General features: G+C 42.6%; 1 protein-coding gene across 13 annotated transcripts in view; it reads left to right on the top strand.

The window, feature by feature from the left end:
• Window positions 1–24,761, top strand: part of MCF2L2 (MCF.2 cell line derived transforming sequence-like 2) — a 159,789-nt gene that overhangs the window by 33,989 nt on the left and 101,039 nt on the right. For 12 of the 13 annotated variants that reach the window (XM_080604565.1, XM_080604562.1, XM_080604561.1 and 9 more), the window contains exons 2-6: window positions 2,436–2,519; window positions 10,497–10,611; window positions 18,678–18,768; window positions 20,001–20,120; window positions 23,366–23,482. In XM_080604565.1, coding sequence (XP_080460691.1) covers window positions 2,436–2,519; window positions 10,497–10,611; window positions 18,678–18,768; window positions 20,001–20,120; window positions 23,366–23,482 — 527 coding nt within the window. The remainder of the gene's footprint in view (window positions 1–2,435; window positions 2,520–10,496; window positions 10,612–18,677; window positions 18,769–20,000; window positions 20,121–23,365; window positions 23,483–24,761) is intronic. The other variant, XM_080604564.1, reaches the window with a different exon arrangement.

The following is a 24,761-nucleotide window of genomic DNA, read 5'->3' as shown; positions in this document are numbered from 1 at the left end:
GGCCACCCAAACCTGAGTGCACCTGTCTACCTGTTGGGCTTCACGGTTTTCACAATATCTTTGCATTTTCCAGATGCTGAAATCAACAGTGGTTTCTTCAGCGGATGCTCCAGGGTATCTCAGTTCTGAGGGTCCATACTTTAAATATTTAAAATTAAAATATTTAGTTTTAATTTTCTTTTCCTACTTCATTTTTTTTGGTATTTAGTCTTAACACCCCTCTTCTCGTCTGCCTCCATCTTGCTGCCAACCTGCACTTTGACAAAGACGGCTCTATTACTACTGCAGTGATTCAGGAGCACTTCAAGTAGACTGCGCAAAGGATAATAGAGGTCTTTGACCAAAGATCTGGAGACACTTGTCAGTACCTCTTGAGAACTGCATTCATACATTATAGGCCCTTTTTGTTAGGGGTTCCTCGGATGTAGTATTTATCTGACTCTAAACACAGCCATCATCATGCTGTTCTTAAGCAGCTACTGGAGAAATCTGGCTTGTAGTGTTCTTGGCTTTGTAATAAATAACCTTGTATATTTAAAGGTTCTGTTTTGCCTTTCCTTAAACTCCAAGCATGTCCAGACTAGGACCTGTGGGGGAAATGGCAGAGCAAAAAAAAATATATAAATAAATAAAAAAGGAAAAACTTAATAAGTTTAATAAGCTTAACTTAATAAGTTGCTTTGCCTGTTTCAGTTTTCTCAAAAGATGGAGTGCTTTTATGGCTGTTGGCTGGTATATCTATATCTACCATATAGATAATAAATCTATCCCTTCCTGCTCAGTGGGCTTTCCTTTGAGAAGCTCTGAACACTACTAAAATCAAGCCCATTAACTGTGATTCATTACTCTGCTCTTCCGGTCACTCTTAGCCACCTGTAAGAACTGGAAAAGCTGACAATAGGCTGCATAAACAGGATGGAAATGAGGATAACAAATTAAAAATATAACTCATTTCAGTCTGACTTTTCCCCTCTTTAGTTCTTAGAGATGACTTGTAGAATCCACCCCCTTGAGATTTTTTTTCCTATTGCTTGCAATTACTTGTTTAGTGTATCACCCCACACCTATGCTGCTTCTCTTCATGTGGTGTCACCCTCTGCCAAGGAGAAGGCAATGACACTTCCTCTCCAGTTACTGTCTTGACATTAGTGAAATGTTTGAAAGTTGAATGAGTCTAAAGAATTAGGGAATGGACACAAAAATCCAAGCTGTATATAATTTTAAAATAAATTCCTAGTTCTGGAAAGGATCAGAATGGATGTCTGAAAGTAGGATAGAGACAGTATTTTGGGCAACAGACTAGGATGCAGGAGAAGCAATTTCTAGCCTCTCTGACCTCCATATCTCTTTCTGGACAGTGTATTTTAAACTAGGTGCACCAAAGTATTTCAGTGCATGCTTCGTATTGACATCAGTGAAGATCTTGATGCTTAAATACAGCAGCAATTTGCCTTTAGTCTGCTGTCTGATCCATCTGCGTCCTTCTTCCTTCCTTCCACCTGTTGCCTGGGTGGTTCAGGCAGAGCTTAGTACAGAGGCAGCTCTACAAATCCAGGACTGGCTGTTGTCTGTAGCAGTAAAGTGGCGAAAGGCCCAATTTTAACAGGTACTATTGCAAGATAAACCTGGATCTTGCCAGTTAAGATAGCAGCTATTCCCGAGTAAAAAATGTTGCTTGTCTAGATGGTGCTGAAGAGCAGGGAGAAGAGTTACCTGTTCCAGTAAGTACCTGTTACTGAGAGACATCAAATTAGCTCAATGCAGATTATACTTGCTGGATACTGTATAGATCACACAGAATCTACACATGTGCAAATATTGTCAATATTTTTCTTGAGCTGCTTGTCAAGATATTTTTAACTTGTTAGTGCTTACTTAAAAAGAACAGGCTTTGTTTTCGTGTGAAGAAAGCTTCACAGCCCCTTATTTCCTCCCTTTACTGTATACTCGCTGGTAGCGGAAAAAGCATCAGCAAAGGAAACTGTTCTGGGTTGGTTGGTTACACACAGTCCTTAAGAAGAGACCAGGGAGTTTGGAGTGGAACGTGGTTCTGTGTCTGAAATAGACTTTACTGTTTGAAAGACTGAAAAGCTGCTTTACGTGGTGGCCCAAATTCAGTAGCTTAATACAGAACATGAATTAGTAAGGGGCAGTCTATCAGCTTGAGCAAATCTGTGACGAACTCTGGCAAGTCTATTGGAGCTGGTTTATGAAATGCTCTGTGAAATCAAATGGCAATAGAAAAGTAAGTAGGCTGAAGATGAGACTGTAAGTATCGTAAACTTATCCATGACAGTCAGATCATATCTGCGCCAATAGTCAAGCCAGGCTATTTTCATTTGAGTGTCATCTTTGTTTGCTGGGTTCTTGAAGGGTGTAAAAATTGTTATTAAGGTTTTATTAACTCATTGAAGATTTCTGCTTTCCTTACACAGATGAAATCATGCAGCAGGAGATACGACCGCTGGTTGCAGTGGATATAATAGAACAGCTTCACAGGCAGTTTGCTATCTTGTCAGGTAAGAATTTTCCAGTAATTACATTCTGGGATTCTCTTGGAAATGTGCTGGAATCTGTTGCACTGACGGTCACTCTTCAGCTCTGCACAGCAGTTGCAAAAGCATTTTTATATTGCCAGTGAAAAGGGCCGTTATAATCAGACCCTCACAGTGCATGGAACTGATATGTGCCAGCTTGCTGTGCTTGTTTTTCTTAAGGCGAGTTAATTTTTTGTGTTCTCCACAATGGTAAGAAATTAAATAAAGCTTTCAGTACATATATTTCCACAATGTCCAAGCTTGTTGTTTGTGGGAAAAGTTCTGGTTTATCAGGGAGTTATTCATGACCTCCCCCCTCTTCCTCATTTGCCTTTGTTTTAGAAATGATTCATTTCTATAGTGTAAGGTTCTAATCTTTTAAAGATTTGATTATACCATATTCCTTTGTTTGCCTGAAGTTTGCAATTGCACAAAGTGACGCAGTTCCTGCCCCAAAGAAATAGTTGATACTGAAATATTTGCCAGATTATTTAACATATTTTGCCTCCTGCAGAAGAGAAATCCTTGTCCTAAAATGGTTTCTGCTGTAGACTTTGTGGTCTCTGGCAACATCTTTTGTCTCTTTCTGTCTGTTTTGCAAATAAGGAAACTAAGAATTTTCTTTCCATCTTCCCTGGAGACACACAGTGAGGTATCATTAATTTGCACAAAACACTTAGATGGTCATAGTAAGGTATGTCCCTCCAGCCTGTCCCTCCTCTGCTTGGTGGACAGGAACACTGGATGTGCAGTGCAGAGAGTACACAGACCTGGCTCTGCAAATGCTCAGCTCAGCAGGCCCAATCCTTGCTGCATCTTTGTCTTTTAAAGTCTGCATTCTACCATTGTGTTCAGTGCAGGGTAACAAAGAAATGCTAATATAGCATCTATCCAAAGACAATTTTTATGGAGTAATGTTGCAGTGTTCTCTTTTGGCTTGTCAGGAAAAGCTGGGAGCCCCTTCCCCTTTGTGCTAGTTGCTTAGCTGCAAAAATGACTGAGTGGGAGATGACAATCCCCTAATCTGGGGCCTGTTGTCAAATTTGAAACCAGTTCTCCCTTAGGGTATAGCATGAGTGAAGCAGTTCTCTAATGCCTTTTGTTAGTGCTAACCGACTTTTTAAAATATTCTAAATACAAGGAAGGAAACAGGGAATTCTAATCACTGCTCAACTCCCTTTGGGTATTCAATGACTTTTTTGCTTCAGTCTTCACTAGCAAGAGCAACTTTTTGGCTCTCAGCACAAGAAGGACATGGGTGTATTACAACAAGTCCAGAGGAGGTCCATGAAGATGGTCGGAAGGCTGGAGCACTTCTCTTATGCAAATGGGCTGAGAGAGTTGGGGTTGTTCGGCCTGGTGAAGAGAGAAGGCTTCGGGGACACTCATAGTGACATTTCAGTACCGAAAGGGTATCTACAGGAAAGCTGGGGACAGACTCTTTGTCAGAGAGTGTGGTGATAAGATGAGAGGTGATGGTTCTAAACTAAAAAAGGGTAGATTTAGATTATCTATTAGGAAGAAATTCTATACTATGAAGGTGTTGAGGCACTGGAACAGGTTTTCCAGAGAAGCTGTGGATGCCCCATGCCTGGAAGAGCTTAAGGCCAGGCTGGATGGGGCTTTGAGCAACCTGGTCCTGGTTTGCAGCTTTTAAGACTATTAGTAAAAGCTATATCTAGCATGTAGCTCTGTTGCTTTTCATTGTGCACAAGCAACCACAGATATTTTGGTGCCTCAGTGCTTGCTTACTTGGTAACCGAAAATCTCCTGAGACTTAGCCTTTTTCCTGGTTTTCCATGCTGTCACATTCCAGCTCAGTCACTGCTGTCTGACAAAAACCCTCTGCTCCTTAGCCTCATCACAGCAGCAAGACACTCGAACCTGTAGACTGCTTTGGCCTGATGGATCATACGTTTTTTCTGAACAGCTTTGTAAAAATGTTCTGTTTTATACTAGTTAGATTTCTTTCACTTTATAGGCTACAGCCTTGAGAGAGCAGCTAGACACCTCTGCCATGCACGCACATGCAGAGCTCAGTGTGTGTTAGCAGTGACAGTCTGGTTTGTGCTACTGCACAGCTTCTGATGCTGTTGAGCTCTCCTGTTCAGTCCTGGAGACCCCAGATGCATTTGTCCAGTGATGAGAATAACTCAAATCGCTTTTGCAAACTTTTTTTTTATATATATATATAAATAAAAAGTGAAAAAAAGTATTTTTGGTTGATATCAGCTTTTTCTTAACAGCTATCATCTGAGGTCAGGGGTACTGCAATCATGATATTTCTGTGCAGTAAAGCAGAAAAGAGTAGAACAATTGGAACCAGAGGCTCTTTGTTTTCTCTGGACATGTTTCACTAGAAACACTTTACTATTGCTGTGCTAAAACTTCTCAGAAGAGGATCTGACTGTCTTGTAGTTTCAGGACCACCTGATGAGAATTACGTAGCCAGCTAATAAGTTTAGTGTTTGACATGGTCTAGTTATAATGAATTAGACACTGGCAGCCTCCTGCATATCCTGGTTCTCTAGCTACCCAACTAACCAAGACTGTACTGTTCATGCCAATAATAGGGAGACTCTCCCAAGGCTTCCCTGGACTGCTGTGGTCATGGAAAAGGCTGAAATGCAATGTGATGAGGTCCTTAATTGTGCAGTTTACTTTCGTCATTTCCTTTCTGTGCGCTGATGTAACCTTGCTTAGCTTGTGAGATCTAGTGGGAATGCTGGCTCTTGTGGTTAAATTCTAGTTTTGAAACCACCGCTGCCTCTTTCCTTTCCCTGACAACTGAGCTCCTAATTATGGGATTACAGCTGTGACAACACAGGAGTGCTTTGCACACATATGCAGCTATGTTTGTGTTTCCTGTAGCTGTTAAGAGTACTAGATTACAAGGATAGGTAGTACTGAGAAGCTGCCTATTCTAACATGAACCAGTTTTTACTGAAGGATGGAGAGACACTGGTAAAATACTGTTCCTGTCCCACTGATAGACTAATAACCCACTGTACCAACCTGCTTTTGGAACTGCTCCTGCCTTCTCTCTTTTTATCTGCACCTTCACAACCTGTTCTTATCTCTAATTACTCTGTCAAAGAACCCAATCTGCCACATGCAGCAATAAAAGATCCTGTTACTAAATCACGAATTTATTAGACAAACTGTCACGAAGTGTGTTAGCAGAGATTCATTTTCTTTTTGTTCTGCTCTTCCTAAGTCAATGCACTTTAGTGCATTGGAGACTATATCTGAAAATGGTAACTGACTGTGAAGCCAGCTTATTTAATTTCTGAAGCCTGGAGGGCATTTGGCCATCTGCTTCCTGCTTGAACTGAGCCTTTTGGAAAACCTGGCCTGACCCTGCTGAAAGGACAATTTGGAGATTGTGGAAAAACCTAAGCCCAGGAAGTGTGATTTAACTTTAATAAGAAATTCAGCATTCATAGCCCTTAATCAACATGGAGAAACAAAATAAAAGCTATTCCAGAGCATGGAAAAAGCAAAACCTAACCAAGGCAGAGAAACTTCAGCCAAGGTATGACCGAACCCTTCATCTGTCTGACCCACAAGATGAACTGTGCTTGGCTCTGCTATGACTAAGGGAGCTCTCTGCATGTGGGCAGACACAAGCAGTTTGCCTGCACGTCAGCAAAATTTGAAAGAAAACTTTCCAATACTATCTGATGAGTTGGTGTCTGGGGCAGGCGGCAAGGTGTGTGCTGTAAAATTGCAGACAAACTTCTGGAACTTCTGCTGATAGCCTGGTTTTGTTTTCCCAAAGGATTCAGCATATTTGCTAATACCTGGTTAGATATTATTTTACAAGTCTAGCTGCTCGTGTTACAAAAAGAGCTGCTTGATGTGAGTGGGACTTGAATGCAGCACCTCAGCATCTAAACCATGGCTCTGTTTGGTGCTTGGGCAGGAAGCATAGGTGGATTAGAATGGGGAGTGGTTGACTTCCTAGGATCCCAACTGTGGCCAGGAATTTGGCCTGCAGTTGTAATTGCTTGGTGCTTTTACATCAGTCATACCAACATGCGTCTCCAGCTGTGTGAGCTCTCAGAATGCAGCACTCACACTTCATTTGTCAATCACACCCTTCACACTGCAAAGCAAAATTAAACTCTCTCTGCTACAGTATCCCATTAACCGTCATGCCTGTTCCCCTGAATAAGCGTTCCCCTGAAACGCTTCACCTGTTTTATGGCCACAGCTGAATTCTGGCCCTGTTCGTAACAGCTAGCAAGAATGTACTGGCAGCTAGAAGATCTGTCACTGTGTCCTGTGATAAATTAATTTGTCTTAAGAACATGAAATATATCTGATAGCACCTCGTAGTTGTTCCTGTGTTGTGCCCCTGGGCCCTGGGGAACTGGCACACATGAGATTGAGCCAAGGTCCTATTGCCATGCCCTGCACTCCCCGGAGCTGTTTGTACAATCTCTTCTGCTTTTCTTTCCCTTCCACATTCACTGTGTACTTCTGTCCTGTCACCTGGGCTCTTCCTGTCCCTTTGCCCTTAGGCCACAAGAGAAGAGGAAAAGCTGAGCAAGAAGCTGGGTTGGAAAATAAGGAAAGTGCTCTGGAAGAGGAGAGAAGGGGTGCTGGTTTTTTGAGTGGCAAACCTGGCAGGAAGTCAAGCAGACTGTAATCTTTTCCACTTCATCCTTGCCTTTTTCCAGGCAGCTCTGCCTCTTGTTTTTCCAACTCCTGCTGATGTTGTCTGCCTCAAGTGCTCTAAGCTGTTGGGTTTCACACACTTCTGTATGACCTGGAATGGGAGTTAACTGCTTACTGACAACCTACCTCAGACAGCACGTCAAGGCTTACAATCAGCATGTCCTTCCCCAAGCAACGGTGGGCTGGGAATAGGGACCAACACGGACCTTTAATACGATGAATTTAGGCTGGATGTGAGGCAGGACGCTGGCTGTCTGCAGAGGATGAAAACAGAAAGGAGCTGGACCTCTAGCAGGAAACTGCTGGAGCTGATGGGTGGCATCGCGTTGTGTTTGCGGAGGCTGGGCGGGGAGCTCAGCTCTGCGTCAGGAGATGGCAGACGAAATCTGGGTGAGTTTCCTGTGCAGGCAAAGCTCAGGCTAGCTGTGACAGCAGCCTGGGTGTCACTGTGTGAGCAGCAGTGCCCCGTGGGCAGCTGCCAGAGGATGGCCTGGCTGCCCCGAGGCAGGGTCAGAAGCGAGCCTGGTGTGAGCGCAGCTGGAGGATAGCCCCGAGCCGCCCGTTCCTGCCAGCTGAGCCTCCAACTCTGATGGCTGCTGCTTGCAAGAGCCACTGCCACCAGCTGCTCTTTCCCTGGCCTGGAGCCAGGGTTTGGGGCTGCCAGAAGGTGCTGGAGGTGGCTGAGAGCTCGAAGAGTGCTGCAGGGTGGCATCTAATGGAGCCTGGAGGAGCTGCAAGCCGGCGAGGCAGAGGCCTGCGCGTTGCGTGAAGACAGCTGCCAGGCCTGGCTAGGCTCATGATCTCTCTCTTTCAGTGTATCTTTCTTTCTCCTCTAGACTGCACTGAACTCAAGTCATTACACCTCGCTCCTCCCCATGCAGCCCTTTAGCTCAGCTTGTGCCTCTCGTTGCTTTGGCTTTCCATCAAGCAACTTTGCTCCTGGCAGTCCTTGGCCCCTTTATCTTGCTGCACAGACACCGCTGAATAGAGCGGACGTGCCCTGGCTAGCCGTAATGTAACTCTCCTCAGCTTTGTTCCCTGTTCTCGTCTCACTCTGCTCAGCACTCCTTTTCAGTCTCCCTCCTCCTGCCTTTACTTTCTACTTATGTCTTTTTTTTTTCTTAACCTTGTTCTGATTTTTTTTTTCTTTTCTTTTGTCCTTCACTGGAGCTGTTGGAGCTTGTTCTGTCCATGTCTGCCTTACTTAGAATGAATTGTAAAATTTTCTGGTCAGCAAATAGTCTTTTTTTTTTTTTTTTTTTCCCACTAGTGATGCCCGGGAGCATGGGCTTTAGGCACAATCCCAGCAGGGTCAGTGACTATACAGAGAGTCTTTGGGGTGAAATTCTGTGCACTTCAACCTGATGTCTGTGGAACTGACTGAAGGCTGTCCCTCTTGGTATTTAGTTTGTGCCCTCTGCCCTGCCAAGGCATTGAGGAGCCAGTCAGAGTATTTCAAGGATTGGAAGAAATCTTGTGACAACTCCCTAGAAGGTAAGGGTGATGGCTCAGGGGAAGAGATGGGGCTGCAGCTTGTCAGTTCACATTCTGCAAAAATTTGCATACTGCAGCAAATTTTGGTTTAGTATCAGGGAAAAAAAATGGCATTAACATGTAGATGCATGGAACTGCTCTTGTAAAGAGGAGAGAGCTTTCTAGACACCCTGGGTATATAAGTAGCTTCCACTCTATACCTTAACATCCACTCTTGTTACCTTGCTAAATAGATGGACACATGGATAACGGGTACGGATTGTTTTCCCTTGTAACCCAACTACCGCTACAGGTTCAGATATGGACATGAACAACACGTTCCTAACATTTGCATTATTACTTGCCACCCAACACTTCCAGCATTCCTTTTTTCTCCCTGTCATAATATTTAACAATTTTGCTTCACAAATCTCCATCGAACTTCACCCTGATTTCATAGTATTGCAGGAACTGTGAGTTTCTTTTTTTTTTTTTTTTAATTTGAAATACGAGATTTCTGTATTCAAGAGCCTTTTGAGCATTCTTCTGTTTTAGTAGTAGCATAAGTTCTACCTCCATCTCAGGGAATGAGGAGGAGCCCGAGAGCTGTTAATCCAGCCTTTTAGTCAAATGCTCAGTCTGAAGCTGCTCCTGTGTGTTCTGCTAGGTTTGTTGCCAGGGGTGAAGGGAAGAAGGCAGCTTTCTGTCTGCCTGCATCCATTCCTTGGATGGCTTCTTATAGGGGATCCTGTGACAAAAGTACACACCCACATACTTACAGTGCCTCATCAGTCTGCCTTATCTAATTCAGCGAAAAGAGGCCAGAGGAAGAGGAACACATACATGAATGTGCATGTAACAGAAAGAGAAGATAAAAGGGAAACAAAGGATGAGAAGTGCCATATGAAACTTGTAGATTAGACAAATCTTGACTTTGACTGCAGGTAAACTATCAGGTGCTTAGAGGAGAACATCTAGGGGAATCTTTATCTTGTCCTCCAGAGGCAAATATTGCTGCTTTAACCCAGAATAGTCCAGGTAGCTACATCTCCCACATGTAAAGAATGTCTTCACGTTTCTGAAGTATGTGAATGGGAAAGCGTGGTGCCCAGGAACCACGTATTAAATACCTGGTAGTGCACTGAACGCTGCAAGAGACAGAGCAGGCAAGCATCCCGTTTGTGTTCCTGGCTGTTGCTGCTCACGTCCAGAAGATGTCACTAAGTATCTGTAACAAACCATCCTGACTGGGTGCTGGCGCCAGTTGCTGTTCTCCAGGCTACAGCAAACGGTCTGGGCCAGGGGGAAGTCTGGCTAGATTGGCCTGACAGCATGTTGCACATCACTGCTGCTGGCAGGTAGCGTAGCTGGAGTGCCCCGAGGTCAATATGCCAGACACCATTTGCCTTCATCCCAGGCCAATGTGGAGGCCATGGCTCTGTTCAGAATTTGAAATCAATTCAGTGCATTGGGGTAATGAAGCTACAGCGAGTTAGAACGTGAAATGGGAAGATCATAGAATCATAGAATGGTTTGGGTTGGAAAGGGCCTTAAAGATCATCTAGTGCCAACCCCTCTGCCATAGGCAAGGAGAACTTCCACCAGACCAGGTTGCCCAAAGCCCCATCCACCCTGGCGCTGAACGCTTCCAGATGATTGTAGAGCTCCTTCATCCCATGTATACAGGTTATGTATGCTTTTCAACGAAGGATATACCAGTGTTTCCCATTCAACTGAATATTGACCAGTCTGTCCCAAGGTATAAAACCACCCTCTAATCTATTTACAACCTTTCTTTCGCAGGAGGAAGAGGGAAGGATGGAGCACCCATTATTACCTTCCCAGAATTTGCAGGATTCAGTGACATACCCGATGAGGATTTTCTGAACGTGGTCACATATCTAACCAGCATTCCCAGGTGAGCCTAAGTATAAATGTCTGTTTATTTCCATCAGACCCTTGCTTCCTCAGTGGCTCACTGCTTTTAGCGGTGCTACCTAGATGTACCAGAGATTCTGCATCCATCCAGTTGGTATGAAACTTTCTTATGTGTAGAGAGCCCAAGGTACCACTTGCATCATTTGCATGGGAAAGAAGAAGAAAGCTTCACACAGGACAGGTTTTCAGGGTTTTAACTAGACGGGAGAGGTGTGTAGATCTGTAGAGTGACAGTAAAGGGAGCAGATCAAAAGGGAGCTAAGATGGGCTATTTGTGATAACTCTCAGGGGCACTGGATATAACAAGTGGAGAGTTGCATCTATTTCTAACACTTCCCGGGAAGCATACCAAGCTCTGACTGGACAGACTAGCTTTGCTTGAACAGTTATTAATACCTAATCTTAGTGGAAATGTATTTTGTTAATTTTGTCTTTGTGAGAATCCCTTTCCCTCTGCCCCAAGAGGAAAGTGAAAAAATTGTCATATCAATGTACTGTTTATTTCATGATGCCCCACAAGCCAGATCTTTCCAGGGCTGGAACTGCATAGGACATATAGGCAGATGAGGGAAGTCATAAGTGCAAACATCATGCTCTAAGCTCACCAGAAGTCAGACAGACCAGACTCAAGAAAGCTGGTAAACTTCTTAGGACTGAGGATCTGTGACCTTGTAATTGGCTTATTAGGGGATGTGTCACACAAGCTGAGGGCAGTGTGTGGGTTGTGTCCTCAGGAACAGACAAACTAAGAAGATCCACGCAGTCTGGCGTTGGAACAAGCATTTGCCACGGTGCTGTTGAGGTCAGCAGTGCAGTGAGAACACATACCAGCCTTCCTGTTATGAGTTGTGCATTATAGATTATCAAATGCGATTTGCATGTTATCAGGAAAGCTGTTATCAGGAAGACTATAACTTTGTAAACCGAATATCATCTTATGCTTTTTGCTTCTAAGGTCATTTAAAGTCAGTAAAAAGACTCCTCTTTGTCTTCTGTGATAGCTGAACTGTGTCCTCTGGTCACTGCCCCTAGATAAACATCTGGTGAATTGCATTCCATACTCTGATTTTTGTGTCTTCTCCTTGAGGTCTAAGCAGCAGCCTGAGGAAGGAAGATACCAAACAAAGCCTTAGTATCTAAGCTTTGTCTGTTGCTGCATTGTAAAAAGAGGGGCAACAGGGTTCTTGGATGTCTGAAAAGAAAAGCAGCAACAGTGTAAAAGGCTGATGCAGTTGGCTAGGCTGGGGGAAGTGTAGGATCCTGGGCTGTATACACTGTAGACTAGCCTTACCTCTGGGAAATGTTACAGTACAGTTATTTTTGTACTGTTTTTAAGAAACTGTTTTAAGGAATGAAAAATAAGAGAGAGATTGCTCTCGTGGAACAGCCACCAGCAAGTCACTAAAGCAGGGTGGGAAAGAGAGGTGAGTGCCTTGTTGACAGCGTTCTGGCAAGCACATTGTGCTTTCTGGTGCTTTGTTTACTGGGAGATTGCTCTACAGCTAGGATGTTTCCCTGCTGTTTGCCTGCAGCTGTGTAAGTGGAGTGAAACAAACTCACTTCCACTGCTCTGAGGAAATAGGCTATGGTATGGCTGCTGAATTACTTTCTGTTTATCCAAAAAGAGCTTAATATTTTTTCAGTCCCCTGATCCTGTCTCTGGACCATGGCTGTTTGTGCTAGTTAGAAGTACAGCAGCGATTTATTATTTCCTGTGGTCTCATGTATAAAGGTGCTTAGAGGATAACGAGGGGAAAACGTGCCTCCTTCAAGTTTAGGTAAGAAGTTTTCCAGCTCCACCTACATGTATTCCCCATATGGAGTTGCCAAAGCAAGCTGAGAGAAACCACACACTGTGAGTTTAACGGCTTCATTGTTTCCCTCTGCTCTGTAGGGCCTTTGTTCTGGAAGGAGAAACTCTTCTGTATTTCTTCACTAGCTTCAGGACTGGGAGGATGACCAGCTTCAGGGTTAATAAAATAGCAATAATAGCTGAGATAAGCACAAAGCTAGTTTGCCGATTCTTTGTATTTGGTATGCTGGTGGGTGATTCAAGGTAATGTTGGAGAAATACTTTGATTCTTCAGCCTCTTCTCCTGAGGGACGCCAGAGCAATGAACAACGAGTGACGAATCAAATCTCATAATTTAGTAAGTCATGACAGCTCTGATATGCCAGTTTTCCAGAAGATGAGGTATGTGTAAGTAGTATCTTACGCTACAGACAAGTTCGCCAAAGCTCATATTGAGGAAATTGATTGTTCAGCTTGATTTAAACAACCTGTTCAAGGCCAGTGACAGGCTGGAATTTGAACCTACATTTACTGCATACCAGCACATTGGTTTGACTCTTAGTTTCAATCATAGATCTCGCCATCAAGATACGAGTTATCCAAGGATTTTTCTAGAATTTGTTGCAGTGCTTTTAGAGACATTGACTCTGCACTTCTTGAATTGCTATGAAACTTGCCAACCTTGGTGTAGAAGTTGAGGGACAAAGGTATTAACTTAGAAGGAGAAGAACCTGAGCGACGAGCTTTGGTTGTGATTTATGACATAATTATATGAAGTAAAATCTTTGTTTGCGTAAGTAGTGCATCTGTTTGGGTGCAGCAGATCTTTGTTAATCTGCTGTCGGTTGATCCTTGCAAAGAGAGTGTATCCTTCCTACATCTCAGCAAGCAGTAAAGGGACTGCGTTTGTTATTTTTTTCAGTACTACTGTACAGTGTGTACTATGATAGCTTTCCAGTTACTTGCTGCTAGTAGTTCACGTTTTATTTTATTCTCAAGGAGAATGTGTAAGTATCAAAGGGACTAAGACAAGAAAATAATCTCCAACTCTTGTGCAGTTACAAGGGATATGGCCATGAATCAGGTAAGATGAAGTATCATTTGAAAAGCAGTTCACCCAGTTTAGCATAGAAAATACTTTTGTTCATAGCTCAGTGAACCAGAGAAATCGGTGTAGTTTTTCAGACAAATGTAGGGAGAACATCTGTCCTTTGTAGTGTTTGTTTCTGTGTATCCTGCAGAATAAAGTTTGTGCTCGTTGTGCAGATAAGGTCTGTGATCGCAGATGACATCATTCAGCAAGTTAGTAACTTTCTAAGTCCCTCTGGAATAACTGGTCTTCTGTGCCCATATGACAAAACATTGAAGACACAGGTAGATAACAAGTGTTGTTATTTAGATGCACTGGCATTATCTCATCTTTGAAGCTACCAGGCAAATGTGCTTTATCAGCTGTGGTGTAGCACAGTACTGTGGGGTGGGCTGTAAGCAACCCCTGCACTTTTGTGTTTTAAAACATGAACTGCTTTCCAAGGCAGAAGTTCAGCCCAGTAAGACTTCCATAATCTGGTTAATTTTCCATCTGCTTCAACACCTGGTCATGAGAGTGCCCCACAAAACGGACCTACATACATAGACATGCCCAAACATTAGTTAGCGTGATATTTGCAAATGCATTCCTCTGCGCGTGCATGCTTACAATAGATAGCTGCAGAAAGCCCTTTTTTGCTCACTTTATTCCACAGCCAGAATTCCCTTCTCTTTCAACTGACATGGACAAACTACTTTGGTGAACAGGTGCCCTTCTCTTCTTCCTAAAGAGGTCAACAAATTCAGAGTCTCCTGGCCTCCTCAAATCAGTGTTCAAGGGCTAACCTGAATTGAGAGCTGAGGATGGAGCTCTGACTGCACACATTTCATTGAGGGAGAGGGAATTTGCCTGCTAGCCATGTCTAGGCAAGAATCAGACTTGGAAGCAAGCTTGATGTTTATCTGCTGTGCCTGATTCTCTTCAAATCCCTCTGTTCAGAGAACTGGAGAAATCCCTATGCACATCCGTAACAAGGGTAGAGATATTACAGTACTGATAAAACACTGATTGTGTGCTTGTTTTCAAATGAACTTCCTTCCTCTGGACGCACACATGCGAGTGGGGCTTCTCAGCTGTACATCTGCTTGCACCGATGCGGTCATTTTGGCCAGGCCTCTTCCCATGGCTGTTTGCCTGTGCACATCCCGTAGTGCCAAATGACATTCAGACCTCGGAATGGCCTTTCCTTTTGGTATGCTGACTGAAATAGGATCACTTGCTGACACTCTTTCTGTTTCCCTGGCTAAATTTAGGTCTTAAATCAGCCCTGTCTAGTCATTAAAAAAAAATAAAATAAAAAGACATACAGGTACCGTTGGCTTAGCTCAGTGAAGACAGTTGATACCATCCTGAAAGTCGGGATGAAATGTGGGGAATAACGTTACAGAAGCTCAGGTCTAGCTTTGTGCCAGGGTTGCAGGCCCATTTTCTGTTGTCCAAAAGTAGCTCTCATGTTAAGATCCTCTTCGTGTTGCATCCGTCAGCCCATAGCAGTCAAGATTTACAAAGGTGTATCTGTGAATGGTATTTTTACTGCTTGCCTTTGCCTAGTCTGCCAGCATGATTTTGAGTGATGTAACCAGTCCCTCACTTTTCTTTAGTGATCTGCTCAGCCGCATTGCTTTTTAGCAACGTGGTTTTCTCACCTTCTCTTTCTGCTCTTCCTCCTTCAGATTGTATTATTTTAAAAGTTTTTTATTCTCCGTTTTTCACCCATTTCATCTCAGACAGTGCACTAAGTTCAGTGTTGTAAGTAATACGTACTGTAATAGCTGCCAGAATTGTTTGCTTCATGGTCTGGTTCTCATTTTACCTGAACAAATCTCTCAAATCTCCTGCCTTAGCCTGCTCGTCATACTCATGCTCAGCTAGGATTGTGTCTGCACTGTTCGTGTAATGTATTCTGTGCATTCTGACCTGGGTTTTCCCCTTCAGCTCCATGGGCCGAGCCCAGCTGGTTGGCAGGCTTGGTCTTTGCCAGCAGCCGGGGTTACTCTGCTTGGTCTCCATGGAAGAGAAATGCGGGCAGCAGCCCACCACGGCGGGGCTGCACACTAACTGCTCTCCTTTGCTCTTTTCTCTATTTCAATCCAAGTATAACTCCAGTATATCAGTATCCGTTTCATCTTTCCTTTCCCCAGTCTATCTCTTTAACTGGCCTGCGAAGCCGTGTGATTTGCGGTGGCAACTGATGAGCAATGTTTCTATTCCCATATGTGCGTTATTCCCAGCCCTCCCCCGTGACTGTTCTCGCCAAGCCCAATTTCATGAGAAAATTCCTTTGCTGCTTCTCTCTTGTATTTTCTTGTCTGAATCTATATTTCATAAGCCCTCGTTCATATTATCTATGAATTTAATTTTTGTTACTGCATCTGATGCCTGGATGCGTTTGTGCTGCTACAACCCCCTGTGGCAGAAGAACATTTGAAAAAAATTAACCGCTAGGTCATGCAGATGTACTTGAGAAAACAGGGGAGGTCCTTCTTTTCAGCGATTTCTTCTCTACATGTTTGAGGGACTTTTAAAGACGGGACTTAAGAGTTAGTTCTGAAGCACAGAGGCAAGTTTTGCTTGGCACAACCACTTTTGTGTTTGTTTAAATCACGGTTGTACTTGTTGCCTTTGGCAGATGCTGTCATGTCAGTTACTTCCTTTGCAGCTCGCTTACCAAGGTGTGATTGTAAGGGTCTGATTCTGGACTCCTTTAGGCCTCCAGTCCTCCATGTGCACTCCTTTTAGAGAGCCTTTAGTCAGCCTCTCAGGCAGATGGGCAAAACAGGGCAATTTCTATGTGCAGGCAGCTTGTGTGAATGTGGTGCTTATGGATAGAATTACTTGCGGCTTAGCTACATCATAAATTTTACAAAGAACAGCTTTTTCTCATATTTATTAATTTGATATTAGGTGTATAATATTTTTCTTTAGACCAACATCAGCATTTTGTTAACTTCAGCTAAACATGCCTACCTATTTGGTCATTTTATTATAAATTGCTGGTTTTAATGGAGTTGCATCAGATTTGAACTTGATTTGTGTATCCAGTTATTGTCTGAGTGATATTCAACAGCTGCAAATTGATTCTGTGACTCTGAGCTATGAAGACCTAATTGGATGCTGATTGCAATGATACATTCTCTGTTTCTTTAGAGCAGAGGTCGTATTTTGGTGAGCCATGTGATTGATTCAAAATTGTCCTCTTACATTCCCATTCCCCTCCTGCTTTAACACGGTTCACAAAAATTGGCATGGCTGTCAAAACTATATCAAGCCTAGTAAAGAGACAGCTTTTTCCAAGGTCATCTAAACCTGTAGCTGTTGAAAAGAGAATTACCTTGACTTAATTCCCCCTCTCTATTTAACTTTGTTCTAAATAACAGAACAGATAGAATAACACACTCTATGTAACGTGAATTTTGAACTGTAACGTTGTTCTCTCGGAATAACTGGTTAAGATTCGCCTTTTTAGAATTTGGCTCTGGTTAACCAGATAGTTAGATCAGTATCAGTATTCCTTATAAGAGCAAAGAAGCTTATGTGGGGCATGCATCTTGTGATCAGCCGTTTCTGCAGGCGTTTCATGAACTGCTGGTGGAAAGGCTAAACTAAAGAGTTTGTGCCTCAACAGGAGGCCAGGGAGCGTGCTGGGACTGTTCTGTGAAGCTCTGGATTGTGACAAACGTCAGTGTTACCGGTATTGAATATTTGAAAACTTTTTTTCTGGATTAGTCTGTACTGGTGGATAGGTTGTAGGAGAGTTTTCAAGTATTTATGAGTACGATCCTGTCTTTAACAAGCCAAATTTCTGTGGACTCGACGGTCAGACAGCAGTCAGCGTTGACTGAATGGTCTTCTGTTCTCTAGGCCACGAGGCTGGGTGTTTCTATCTGACAGCTTCTCCATGGCTTTTCTGCCTTATGGGATGGTAGTTACTTGGAGGATTGGTGGCTGTAGCTGCCAGGTTCATCTTCAGTAAAGGGAGAAACTGGGGCTGTTGTTGCTGGGGCAGGGATTGGCAGAGCACCGTGACCAGGGGGATGCAGCTCTGATGCCGAGGATCGGGGATTCACACCACCCCAGCCTTTTGCCTGGAGTGGGGTGATATGCCAGCAGGTATTAAATGGGAATGAAGAACCGAAAAACCTTCTTCCCCTTTCCCATCTCCCTTCTTTTCTTTCCTAAATGCATTTGCACCCTACAATCTCTTGCACATGTATTACATGAACAAAGGAGGAAAATGACATATTGCTTTGTGCTCCTTTCGATTTCCCAAACTCTCGGCAAGTTTACCCCAACCTTCTCTGTTTTCACCTGAGGCTTTCAATCCCCTTGCTTTAAAGAGTTTGCTAAACATTTGAGATATATCCAGAATTCCTGGCACCCTGTCTATGGTGCAGCAACATCAACTGTCAAGGCAGAGGGAAAATGCCTGACCTCCTTCTACGTGTCTCCATTAGGCAGGAGAGGAAGCACAGAGATGCTTCCTGGTGTTCTGGGCGCTGAAGGTGATTTGCCTGGGCCTTTCATGCTCACTAGTCTTCCAAAGCAATTTTTGGTCTCAGTCAGCAGATGCAGTTTAATAAAAAAAATCAATGCAGATTTGTGGGTAGTTTAAGAAACCCACAGGTTTAGATTTTTGTAACTAGTTTCTCACACCCTTCCTGTAACAATCTGCAATATGCAAAATTTCTTTGGTGCCTTCCTTTGAATCTTTTTTCCAAAGATCTGCAGCAAATATATAGCATGCTGTTTTTTTTTTTTTTTATATATATATGATGGCTGAAGGGGGTGTCTAATAACTTGCATTAATTTGGAGAAAAAGCAAGGTTTGAGATCTTTGCCTTCAGTCTAGCACAATGTAATCTGTGATCTTGAATTATTTGTATCACCTAGATTTGGCAACAAAGTAGCATAGCAGCTGAGAGATTTAGCAAATAAAATATTCATGTTTTGTGTAAGCTGGTAGCCTTACGCTAGGAAGAGAAAAATTCCTGGCTTTTGTGTTAATGTGAATTTCTGCCAAATATTCATTCTTTCCGCTGTACATTGCACTTTTGTAATGGGCTTAAAGGGTGATCCGATGGAGGCTGAGTTTTGCTGCTGTACACTTCATTGGGATGGGAGTATCTTCATGTAACCCAGCATATTTATTTAATCTGTTTTGCAGTCTGGAGGCTGCCAGCATCGGGTTCATCATCATCATCGATAGACGACGGGACAAATGGAGTGCAGTCAAGGCATCCCTGACACGGATAGCAGTAAGTACATGCCTTTGTTATCTACCTTCTAGAAATTAAAATTATCTGCTGAACCTTCAGCACAGGATACAGTCACATGTACTGATTTTTAGTTTCTATTTTTTGGCTATGGATGCAGATTCTCTCCTGTCCCGAAGCTCATGAGTTTTAAATAGGAGAGAAAGGAACTGCAGTAACAGAAAACGCAGCCTTGTTTACTGCTGAATTTAGGACAAATTCCTCATGTGCTGGTTGACTGCAGTATGAATTCTAGTCATATGAAGTTGTTTCCAGAAGAATCTAACAGAGAATCCCTTCTGTGCATTGAGGGGTGACTACGTGGCTTGTCTGTGAAAGAAACAGATCCCAGTGGATTTGTTTGTGTGGTAGCAAGTGATCTCTGTCAGAAACTATTAATAGCTCATTGTATCTCATCTGTGAAAGTGAGAGTTAAGACACTTTTTCAGTACTAATAAAAGCAGCTGTTTTTATACATCTTTTACTTAGAACATGTGGTGTATGAGGAGCAAGTGCTTAGACACAGAGGTTTAGGATGAAGGGACGACCAAGGTTACTTTAAATTACTTCAAGAGTTTTAGACAATTGTTTTTCATTCTTAGTTCTCTTTAGCTACCGTCTTCTTGTTCTTCTTTTAATGCTGATGAGCACAGAGGAGAGGAGTGTGTGAGAAGTGTAGGCTAGGTGTTGCAGACAGGACTATGACTGCTGAATGTGTTGAGTGCCTGTATGTAGGAAAAACAAGCGAGGTTAAAAAGATTAAAATCTTTCCAGAGTGAGAAGGTAGGTCAGTCTGGGAAATTCATTTGTGCCACCTGCTTCTTTCACCAAGTCCAACATGGGTAGCCAGTTTTTGTAGTTTAAAAAAAAAAAAAAAGGCAGGGGGGTGTGGGGAGACCTAAGGTGTGTTAGTGCAAAGGAGGCTTGCTGTGCTTCAGACCTGAGAGGAGGAAGGGTAAAGGTAATAGTGCAGGAACTTCGGAGGTCTGTGCTAAATCCCTTCCAGAAAGCAATATATGGCTGGGCAGTAAAATCCATGGGCTGGTATTTCCATTGGCTTTGGATACTGACATTGGAGTTGTGCTGAATGGACAGCTGATATCATTAGCAGCTGGACTGGCCAAGTTTCAATGTCCTCCCTGGTTTACCCCCTTTAGGAAACACTTGGCTGAAAATTGCCTTGGCCTCCCTGCAAGGCAGAGTTTTGCCTTCTAATAATTTTATGTTTTTTGCAGGGAGCATTTCCAGGAAACCTGCAGCTGGTGTTTGTCCTGCGACCCTCCCGCTTTATCCAAAGGACAATCGCTGACATTGGCATTAAACTCTATCGCGATGACTTTAAAATGAAGGTACCGGTAAGCATGCATTTTTTTTGTCCATGTGTTCTTATCTCCATGCCTGCAGTTCTTAGGCGTCAGCAATTTCTCATGACCCAGTAATTAAAATTTGATTACAAGTGGCAACTGGGGCTGTGATCTGGGTCTGTGTGGTATATACAAGATCAACAAAACCTAAACTGAAAACAGAATGAGATCAAACAAGCTTTGAGAGGCACGTAGGCACATTTACAACTAACTCCATTATCTGGATCAGATAAATTATTTTTTATTTCATTCCAGTGATAGAAATATACAGGGAAAGAGCAGAACCTATTTGTATGTGTAGCAATGGTTTGTTTAAATTGTGTTTGTGGGATTTTCTACTATCAGTTGCAGGAATGCCAAAGGGTTAATTACTGATGAATGCCTCACAGGACTTTAATGGACTGGTTCCCATGTGAAGGATCAGTCCAGCTACAAAATGTGACTCAGGTTAAGTAGTGACATCTTAACTTGGTGGAGCTGTTCCCCTGATGTAGGCAGAGGTAGATCTCACTCCAGTGACAAAAGTAAGTGGTTAGCACTACAGAGAAGTGAAAGGCTAGGGCTACTTCTGCGCTAGGGACTGCTGACAATCTCATAGTGCCCTGTTAAGAGCCTACATGGTATTGCTTATTTTTAATGCTTTTTATGATCTCCACCCCTTCAAGATTCAAAGCATGCTTTTTACTGCTTTTTCTATGTACTTGGCATATGCTCAGGTTGATGAGAATGTGATTTGAAGAAGGTTACCAATCCTGAAAGAGTTTTACATTATACTATGAGAGCTCTTTTTGGAGTTGTTCCCAGCTGCATGTTTGTCTGTGGTCTCAAAGTGTTTTATAAATAAACATGAATGATGATTATTGCTGGTATTTCATCCCAGAACTGACTCACACTGTGTTCCACAATGACTTTACTGGAGTGATTTCATATGATTGTTTTGGATTTTGCTTGTGGTTTTAAATTGTTTTGCAAAAGACCCATGATTCCGCTCCAACAATTTCTACCTTTGTCAGTACCTAGGTTTGAAGTTCATGCACTTCCTGCTTCTGCTCTAGTAGGACACAGCAGACCATTTATTACAGTGCATACAGAAAAGGAGCCATGAACGTTCATTTTGTTACTGTGGGTTAATTTTCCACGCCGATTGTAGTTTGGCAAGGGTGGCTTTTTGGTAATTAAAATGCAAAATTGATGATAAAATATGTGTTTGATTACAAAATAAAATTTTGTAATTTTATATCACTTTAAAAATGGATGTTCGTGTACTTAGTAAGCCAGCATGAGTTACCATAGCAACTGTTGTACCAGAAACTGCAGCCCACAAAAGGAGAACTTCATCAAGAAATAGCATTTCCTAGCAATTCAGCATCTTTTCTACTTTTAGCAGTTTATTGAATGACAGAGTGACATTTCAAATCCAATTTGAAACTATCACAGTTGGAAGAGGAGTTAATTGTAGGCAGGGATCAGGCACTGCATTAAGTATTAAATATTAGCATACCTTTCTACAGGCAGAAAAATCGAGGTAAGTTTAATTTAGGGTCTTTTTGGACATTCAGGTTTTGAGCCATCTTTGGTATGTCCACATAGCTCTTAGACAGCAGAAAAACTAAGAGCATGATGTGCTTTATGTTAGTTCTGCCTGCCTCCTGCCCATGTACCTGCAGATAGCCTTATATATAGGCTGCCTACATCTGCCTGATGCTATAATAAATTGCTTAGTGCTGTGCTAGGGGTCTCCTAAGTTCCCTAGGGTCTGCCATGATCTCTGTAGGGGCTTTTTAGCTGAGTTTGCAGCCCATCCTAAAAATAAATAAATAAATCTGGGCATACATAGCTCAATTTCAGAGCAGATGAAGTTACTGAGAGTGGCATTATCTATTTGGCCCCCTTGAAAAGGCCTGAACAGGAGCATTAAAGAGTGGCTTCAAGAATATGATGTGCATTTGTTAAGGAGCTTACCTGAGCTATCAGACTGCAAATATGTTCAATGAAGTAGATATGCTGGGTTAAATCACCATCGGATTGAGCAGCTGTCTGGGGAGCGGCTCTGCTGAAAAGGACCTGGGGACTTGGTAGACAGCAAGTTGTACATGAGCCAGTAGTGTGCGATGGCAGCAACATAAGCTATCAGCATCCTTTATTAACAATATCAGCATTAGCAGGAGCATAGCCAGCAGATTGAGACAAATGATTGTCCCCCTTTAGTTGCCTCTCTTTAGATTGCATCTGTGTCTAATTTTGGTAACAAGAAAGTTGTTAATCTGGAGTGAGCTCAGTGAAGGACCATCAAGATGGCCAGGGCCTGGAGCATCCACTCTATAGGAAGATGATAAAAGAGCTGGGCTTGTCTAGCTTGGAAAAGGAAAGGCTTGGTGAGGGTTAATATAGTTGGACAGCAGCTTTCCAATCCCTCTAAGCAGGTTTCTGAGAGCATCCAGGTGGTGTATGACAGGAGGACAAGAGAGAGCTGACAAAGTGAACAAAGGCAGTACTAACTTGATATAAGGAACATCGTTCTCACCATGGGGATAATCAGGCAGTTGAACAGACTGCCCGAAGAGGCTGCACAGTCCCAGTCTTTGGAGGTTTTTAAGACCCAGCTGGATAAAGCCCGGAACAACCTGGTTTGATCTCACATCTGACCTAGCTTGGAGAAAGAAGCTGTTTTAGAGACAACCTGAATTATTCTAGGACGATTCTGTAAAAAAAGATCAACCAAAAGCCTGTCCAGGCTTGTGTCAAGGCTTTTCTTAGAGCCCTTATTCAACCTGAAATATATACCTTCCACACAGCTGGGCTCATCTCCCTGTATACAGTGCTTGCAAGCATGCTTAACATGCTCCATCGGAATTAATGCGTGCTAACAGGCATAGCCAGTTGTCTTTTCTTCAAACTACAGAACAAAAAAATACATTTAACATATTAAAGTCAAAGGATAAAAATTTCTAGTTATTCGTGCTCAACATCTTGCTTTTCTGTTGCCGAAGTCATGGTGTATTTTCTAGCTGTTAGAACAACGAGACCAAATTAAGTGCATTATTTGTGTAACCACTTGTGGTGCAAGATTTACAGTGGTAGCCAAAAGGTAATACTGCTTACCAGAAGATGCTTTTGCTTTCATTAAGCAGGTTGAGTGGTAGGGAGACTGTTTAGAATAAGAAAATGGATCCTAAGACCAATGATTGAAAGGGCTCATTATTTCTCTCAGTCTGCTGTGTTTGCATTTGTTTCAGATCATCATGTTAAATTCTGTCTCTGATCTGCACGGCTATATTGACAAAAGTCAGCTGACGCGGGAGCTGGGAGGAACCCTGGAGTATGGCCACAGTCAGTGGATACATCACCGAACTGTGAGTGTTGGTGTTCAGATGACAAATGTAGAGCAACCATTAGGTAGCAACTCTTCAGCTGCACTTCAGCCTACACATTTTACTAGGGATTCATGGAAAGAGGGGATCCATTACTCAAACAGAGAAGGTAAGTACCCCAAAAGCTTGTAGCAGAAGTAGTAATTGACCTGGACTAGGGCCTATGGTGTCATAACATTATTATTCAGCAAGGCCCTTGGGCACTCTCTTATCTTTTGAATAACTGATGGATTCAGAGGCCTGCAGCTCATGGTCAAAATTGAACATATGCTGTAACAGTGTTCTGAATGAAAGGTCAGGATTCTCACTTTAATGAGCAATTATATCTATGTTTTTAAGAGAAGAAAATACTCAAGACATTGGATTTTATTTCCCTTTGTTTTCATTTCCGTGCTATGTAAACATTTGTTCCAGATGGCTCTCATTTTGAGTAACTTGAGAATAATTAATAATTGTAGGAAAGCAGAAAGGCTATTTAGTGTGTTGCCTTTAGGAAACTTGTTACAGGTTTGATTATTTGTTCCATTTTGGGTTGGTTAATATATCTCAGTGGCTACTTCAAAACAATGTAAACTTTTCATTATGATTCCCAGAAAAGGTGGTGGTTTACAAAAAACAGACCCCAGTCTTTGGCAGATAATCAGCCAAAATGTTGTCCCGTCCTATCTACATGGAAAGGTGCAGAGCTCAGTCCTCATCCTAGAAAATGAATTAATTTCACTGAGGGTGTGTGCAATGCTTGCATGAGTCTTTGTGGGTCTGCTTGCAAGACTGGTATGTTAGAGCTCGCATCTAAGTAGCCCCAGTGTTTTGCTGTGTTCTGAGCAGCCTGGGATTTGAGTTTTTTGTTGTTGACCCATAGCTAGGTCTAACATTCAGAAAAAGCTTTTCTGAGGTAGCTTGGAAGTCAAAGTTGATCATTGTTAGCTTTTTTTTTTTTTTTTCAATCGGACTTCAGTATTTTCTGTGTACTAAACCACTGCTCTTGTAAAGTCAGATCACTTTTGTCACTTTCCTGCTATCATTTTCTGTGCTTTGCTGTTCTTATAAGATTAAATTTTACTTTTCTTGAAAACCACCAAATGCTTCAGGCTTCTAAATATGCAAACATGGATTCTGAGTTTCCTCTAACACTGGCTTGCTAGGTTTGCTGACAACAGTGAGGATAAGATTGAGATAGAATGTGAACATGCCTACAGGTTAAAAGTATCAAAAATATGAAACCGTCCTTGTAGGAGGCATGACTGAAGGAATCATCCAT

The sequence above is a fragment of the Anser brachyrhynchus genome (assembly GCF_964034855.1).
Source record: "Anser brachyrhynchus genome assembly, chromosome: 9".
NCBI classification, from domain to species: Eukaryota; Metazoa; Chordata; class Aves; order Anseriformes; family Anatidae; genus Anser; species Anser brachyrhynchus.
Note: the sequence above shows the minus strand (reverse complement) of the source record. Positions and strands in the feature narration are given on the sequence as shown.